Genomic DNA, 6,452 nt, shown 5'->3' with positions numbered 1-6,452 from the left:
GGCGAACTCAAAATATATTTAAAAAAAAATCATAAACGAGGGGACGACTCAAATTTTTGGCCGAAAACGGGTAAATTTAAACTGCGTATAAAACTTTCGGGCGAAAAAACGTATACATTTACACTACTGTGAAAAAAATAGGGAGTTTTCGGGCGAAAACGAGTAAGTTTACACTACATATTAAATTTTCGGGCAAAAAACGGATACATTTACACTACTATGAAATAAAATAGGGAGGTCGGGCTCAAATTTTCGGGCGAAAACGAGTAACTTTACACCACGTATTAAATTTTCGGGTGAAAAACGGATACATTTACACTACCGCGAAAAAAATAGGGAGGCCGGGCTAAAATTTTCGGACGTAAACGAGTAAGTTTACACTACATATTAATTTTTTTGGGCGAAAAACGGACAATTTACACTATTGCGCAAAAAAACTGGGGGGCCGGGGCCACCCCTGACGCTAATGAAACTTCGCCATTGATGTCAACATAGTCTGGCCCGAGTGGGGTGGCGGGACTCCTCCTCTATTGAACTGAGGAGTGTGATATATCTTAACTGCGAAATTCACCGTTAAAAATAAGTATATTATTCACATATGAAATTATCACAAGTCTTAGTTGTTTTTTAATAAATAGATAAAAAGAATTATATTTTGAAAATTAAAAAAGAGTAACAAAAATTAATATGATTAGGAAAGGTTGCATCAACTTAAAACAACTTTGTAACAACAATTGGTCGTACGTGGGTAGCTCCATGGCTTTCATCGTGATAGATTCATGGGTAAGAGTCTTGTTCGTGGAAAAATATTATGCCCGAGTTAAGGGTATTACCAAACTAAGCATTCGACAATGGATTTCTTTTGAAATGCGGCGATTTATGCGATCATGAGCATGTGTGGCCTTTTACAATGGGTGTACTTAGGGTGGCCAGGCTTTGTTATCATTCAAAAAAAAAAACAATTTACTTTTAGAAAACAATTAGCCTATTCAAATATAAGATGGAAATGGGTCATTGGAAATATGAAAAAAAAAACGAATATACGATTAAATTAAGATCGAGGTAACACAAAATTTTATTTTGTAATCACAGATTCATAATATATACTATAGTTTAAAAACTTAGCATGAGACCATCATCAACGCAAAGCATGTAAATGCATGTCACATCATCTGTTATACTCATTATATTTTCTTTCACTTGTCTCTGTCATACAACTCATCATCCATATCACATATGCAATCTAAATGCATATTTGGTTTCTCTGAATAATAACCATCTTTGATTGATAGAGTTTCGTGGTGACCAATCACATAACATCCACTAAGTTATTTCTTTTTTGTTATTTTTTTCTTTAGATATATATACACACACAAACAAGAATGTTAACCCAAGAAATTCTTTATTGATCTGATCATGTTGCTCCTAAACTTATAAAGTTATTTTACAATCTATAATATACACACTTCAACAAACTCATATTTTCCGGATTCTTTATTTTCAATAATTATAACTTATAAACCTTTTGAAAAATTAATAAGGTGTATAAAGTGTTTGACAAACTATAAAACCTTAAAGATTTTAAATTATGGAGAAGACAAAATAAAACGGTTTTGAAAAGTTAAGAATTTGTAACGTACTAACTTAATAGATTTGATTTACCTATTACACCATTCTAACCCTTAAAACCCATTACACTTCTTTAAAAAAAAAGTGTCATTTTTAGTTATTTTGGTTTTTCCCAACACATAAGCTAATTCAAAATTTTTTTTATAAAAATTATAAGTTAATAAGTCCTTTTAACAAAAAATATTTTTCTCTCTTAAATAAGCGATCCCAAACACACCTAAATATCAGTCCAACCCATACACAAACCGCTTAACGCAACGCACAGGTTAAAACGCTATTATATATGTTTTGACAACCATCTCCGTAACAAAGGTATCCAAATGTAACATTTCCCTATAAATAAACCCACCCCTCTTCTCTTGGCGCTCACAAAACCAAATAAAAACTTTCAATTTCCCTCTCTTTATATAATATAGATTATATTATATTATATTATATAAACCACTCTCTACTCTAGGGTTTCAAAACCCCAATTCACCAATCAATCAGTCAACCAATTGAAACCATGGCTATAAACCTAACCGCCAATGCAATACCGATGCTATACAGTGGCGACTATCCGGATCTGAAACCGGTGGTCCAGATAACCGACATTCGGATCGTGCAGACGCAAACAAATACCGTTGAGGGAGAAAACAAGGAGCGGTACAGGTTCGTGTTATCCGACGGCACGTATTACCAGCAAGGGATGCTTGCCACTCAGCTTAATGATTTGGTTAGGTCTCAGCAGTTGCTGAAGGGCTCTGTTGTTCAATTGACTGATTTTGTTTGTAATCACATCCGTGATCGAGTGTAAGTGTTATTGTTTATAATATAATTATTACGATGATTGTTGAGATTAAGTTAGGTTTAGTCGAGATTGTTGTGATGATTAAGACCTAGGGGTATTTTTGGGCGGTTTGCTAGAATGTCAAACCGGTGTTTTTTTTTTTTCTAAAATACCGGTTTTAAGTTCAAGAAAGTTTTGATATTTTACGGCCTGTATTTTTTAAAATTTATTTTTAGTCTAGCGATTAACATTGAAACGAGTAAACTTTTGGATTTATTTGGAAGTCGAGTGCTTTTGTATTATTATTTTCTTTATTATGGATTAACTTTGGGGTTATGTTATATTATGGAAGTATATACTTTTGGGGTATTATTTGAGTTGAAGTTGCATTTTTATGAAGTTACAAGGTAAATTGTTCTACCTTGTTGAATCTCCGGATGTATCATTTTTTAGCCCAATCCGGTACGACTTAAAAACTGGCTTAGGGATTCGAAAACCTAATTAGAGTTTGGTGATATGTAATGAATAATTTAACAGTTTTAGGTATTTTAGTTTTTTAGCTTGAGATGATAAAATATATGCAGACACTATTTTATGCATAGTTACCACAGGCTCGCTTAAGGTGTAAAAGGTGAGCTTTAAAATGCCAGGGTCTGAGATAAGCAAAGCGCATGGCATAAACATAACATATGCTTTGGGTTTTAGGCTTGTTTAGGGCTAATTTTAGACCATATTTCTTGAAATTTGCATAGTGCTGCTGGAATTTTCAGGATTTTGGCCGAAATCTTACCAGAATTTGGGCAGTCTGGTTGGAATATTGTCCCCGTCTAGGTTGTCTGTATGGCAGTGTGGGGCGTGCCGGAAGGGCTGTTGATAAAATAGTTTTCGTAGGACATGATTTTTGTAAGTTCTAGGTATTAAGAAAAATAACTCAAGTAGTTTATCTAATGCTAGATATTTAAAATTCTTTTTTGTCCTGTCTTTGTGATTTTTGTCAGTTCTCATGAGATTACACATTATTGTTAAAGGTTTTGGATGCCTATCCAAAACATATATAGGTTCACAAAGTTATCACCAACTTATGACTTTAATGAAGATATCTGTTGCTTTGGATGATATTCTGCTTCATTTACGGTTTTGTTCTATTGAGAAACGTGCAACAAGTATGTCTTCTTGTCAGAGTGTGTGATTGTGGCCATTCTGCTATGAGCAAACTGCGTCACAGAAGGATACTTAAATCATCTTCTAGTTATTTTATCTTATTTACTATGTATGCTGTTTGATAAAGGAATCATTTGTTGATTAGTAGAAGTCTTTGTTTTATCCAATGCTAAAAACCATGTTTTGCTTTATATTTATATTTACCATCTACTATCAGATTCATGCTATCTTTGAAAATCATTGCATATTTGCATAAATTATCAACTGACATGTCTTCTAATTATTATGTGCAGTATTATTATAATCATCAATCTCAATTTGATTGTGGACAAGTGTGATATTATTGGTGATCCAAAGCAATTCAGTAAACCCTCTGGTAATGAAACTCTTTCAATGGAAAGATCTGCTGCACCAATGCAGTCTTCTCTTAATCAGCCAGCAACAACTGTTATAAGACCAAATACCAGTTTGGGCCTATCAGTTCACACGCTTAACAGTGAACATAATGCAGGCTTACATTCTTATGGGAACGGAAGATCTGCAGCGCCAATGCAGTCTTTTCCGAACCAGCCAACAACAGTCACAAGACCAAACACCAATGTGGGCCCATCAGTTTACACTCCCAAAAGTGAACCCAACACAGGCTTGCATTCATATAATAACTTGTCTAATAAAAATTCGGCAAACAACCGTATGCATTCGGTCCGACCAGCATTCAATCAAATGCCTCCATTGTATGGTAACAGGGGACCAGCAGCTAAAACCGAAGCTCCTGCAAGAGTTATACCAATTGCTGCTTTGAACCCTTATCAAGCTAAATGGACCATTAAGGCTCGGGTGACTGCAAAGGGTGATCTTAGACATTACAGCAATGCAAAAGGAGATGGAAAAGTTTTCTCTTTTGATCTTCTTGATTCTGATGGTGGAGAAATACGTGCAACTTGCTTTAATGCTGTTGCTGATCAGTTTTACAACCAGATTGAAGTGGGCAAGGTTTATTATGTATCGAGAGGAACTCTAAAACCTGCTCAAAAAAATTTTAACCACTTAAAAAACGACCATGAAATTACACTTGATCAGTCTTCAACTATTCAGCCTTGCTTTGATGATGACAATTCAATTCCACATCAGCAGTTTCATTTCCGGTCTATTGCTGACATTGAAGGCATGGATAGCAACACTGTTTTGGATGTCATTGGTGTGGTTTCCAGTATCACTCCTTCATCATCGATCACGACAAAGAACCAAACTGAAACTCAAAAACGAAGTCTTACGTTAAAGGACATGTCTGGAAGAACCATTGATTTGACTTTATGGGGTAACTTTTGCAACGTAGATGGTCAAACTATTCAAAGCATGTTGGATTCTGGTGAATTTCCGGTTTTAGCTGTAAAGTCTGCTAGAGTGCATGAATATAACGGGAAGTCAATCGGGACCATATCCGCGAGCCAGCTGTCCATAGAACCTGATTTTGCCGAGGCCCGTAAACTTAAAGACTGGTTCAATAGTGTTGGGAGGAATGCCCCTTCGGTTTCTATGTCACGGGAATCTGTGTCTCGGACCGATAAGAAGACTTTATCCCAAATTAAAGATGAAAAATTGGGGACTTCTGAGAAAGCTGATTGGATGACAGTCAAAGCCACAATCTGGCATATAAAATCTGAAAACTTTTGTTACACAGCGTGCCCTATCATGGTCGGTGATAGAAAATGCACCAAAAAGGTTGTGAATAATGGAGACGGAAAATGGCGATGTGACAAGTGTGATCAGACCGTTGATGAATGCGACTATAGATATATTCTGCAGATACAGTTACAAGACCATACTGGTCTCGTATGGGCAACTGCATTCCAAGAAACTGGTGAGGAGATAATGGGTGTTTCTGCTAAAGATTTGCATTTAATAAAACACGAAGAACAAGATGATGATAGGTTTGCGGAAATTGTCCGCAATGCCCTTTTTAACGAGTTTAGTTTTAAGTTAAAAGTGAAGGAAGAGAGTTATGGTGATGATCAGCGTGCAGTAAAATCCAATATTGTTAAAGCAGAGAAGATAAACTTTTCGTCTAACACGAAAGCTATGCTTCAAGAACTTAACAATACCATCAAAAACGAGGACCCAAGTTCCATAACTTTGAATCGTGGGCTCAATCCTCAAACAGGGACTGTGGGTCAACATGTTGGTCATTATGGTAGTCAATATGGCGGTGCTGTTGGTAGAATGAACAGTGGTGTGACTTCAGGTGTCGGGAACAGTGGTGCTTCTGGTGAGTGTTTTAAGTGTCATCAACCGGGTCATTGGGCAAGAGACTGCACTAATGTCACCAATGAGCATGGGTTCAATCCCCAAACAGGGACTATGGGTCAACAAACTGTTTTGCCTGCAAATCATGTGGGTCATTATGGTGGTCAATATGGAGGGCCTGGTGGGAGAATGAACAGTGGTATGAGTTCAGGTGGTGGTAATAGCGGTGCATCAAATGAGTGCTTTAAGTGCCATCAATCGGGGCATTGGGCGCGGGAGTGCCCTAATGCTAATAATGTTCCTTCATATGGTGGTTATTGACTCAAAGGTATGCATTTTTACTATTTTTATTAAAGCTTAAAGCAAAAACAGGTTACTTAATCATGGTCACTATATAGGTTGATTTTTTTCAACGTGAACAAAATACTGAAATTTAAAAGGTTAGGGTAGGATACTACTGGTAGAATGAAATAGTTAACGGTTTCAGATATGGTTGTACATGAAACTGAGAACTTATCTGTAACCGAAAAAACAATCTTAAACAAAAATCGTTGGTATGTTTTGTAAAAACCATATGGTTCTGTTTCGGTTTTGCATGTAATTCAAAGAAAATAAGCTGAACCGAACCGAACCGAATATATAGTTTATT

The 6,452-nt window shown here is 36.1% G+C and overlaps 1 protein-coding gene across 1 annotated transcript; it reads left to right on the top strand.

The window, feature by feature from the left end:
- Positions 1-2,083: 2,083 nt before the first annotated feature.
- Positions 2,084-6,162, top strand: LOC143603402 (replication protein A 70 kDa DNA-binding subunit A-like). Its single transcript, XM_077080205.1, has 2 exons — positions 2,084-2,421; positions 3,853-6,162. Exons 1-2 carry the CDS (start codon positions 2,135-2,137, stop codon positions 6,122-6,124), a joined length of 2,559 nt encoding a protein of 852 aa, XP_076936320.1. The 5' UTR covers positions 2,084-2,134; the 3' UTR covers positions 6,125-6,162.
- Positions 6,163-6,452: the final 290 nt, after the last annotated feature.

Source organism: Bidens hawaiensis, unplaced genomic scaffold (genome assembly GCF_021521415.1).
Source record: "Bidens hawaiensis isolate Kalapana, Puna unplaced genomic scaffold, B.hawaiensis_p1.1 tig00001961_1, whole genome shotgun sequence".
NCBI lineage: Eukaryota > Viridiplantae > Streptophyta > Magnoliopsida > Asterales > Asteraceae > Bidens > Bidens hawaiensis.
The sequence above is the reverse complement of the archived record's forward strand: the minus strand, read 5'-3'. Positions and strand labels throughout refer to the sequence as shown.

Excerpts from the sequence above, each read along its gene's own strand:
- LOC143603402 (XM_077080205.1), top strand. The coding sequence starts at position 2,135 with ATGGCTATAAACCTAACCGCCAATGCAATACCGATGCTATACAGTGGC. Across the intron at positions 2,422-3,852 it reads AATCACATCCGTGATCGAGT|TATTATTATAATCATCAATC; the intron begins GTAAGTGTTATT and ends TATTATGTGCAG.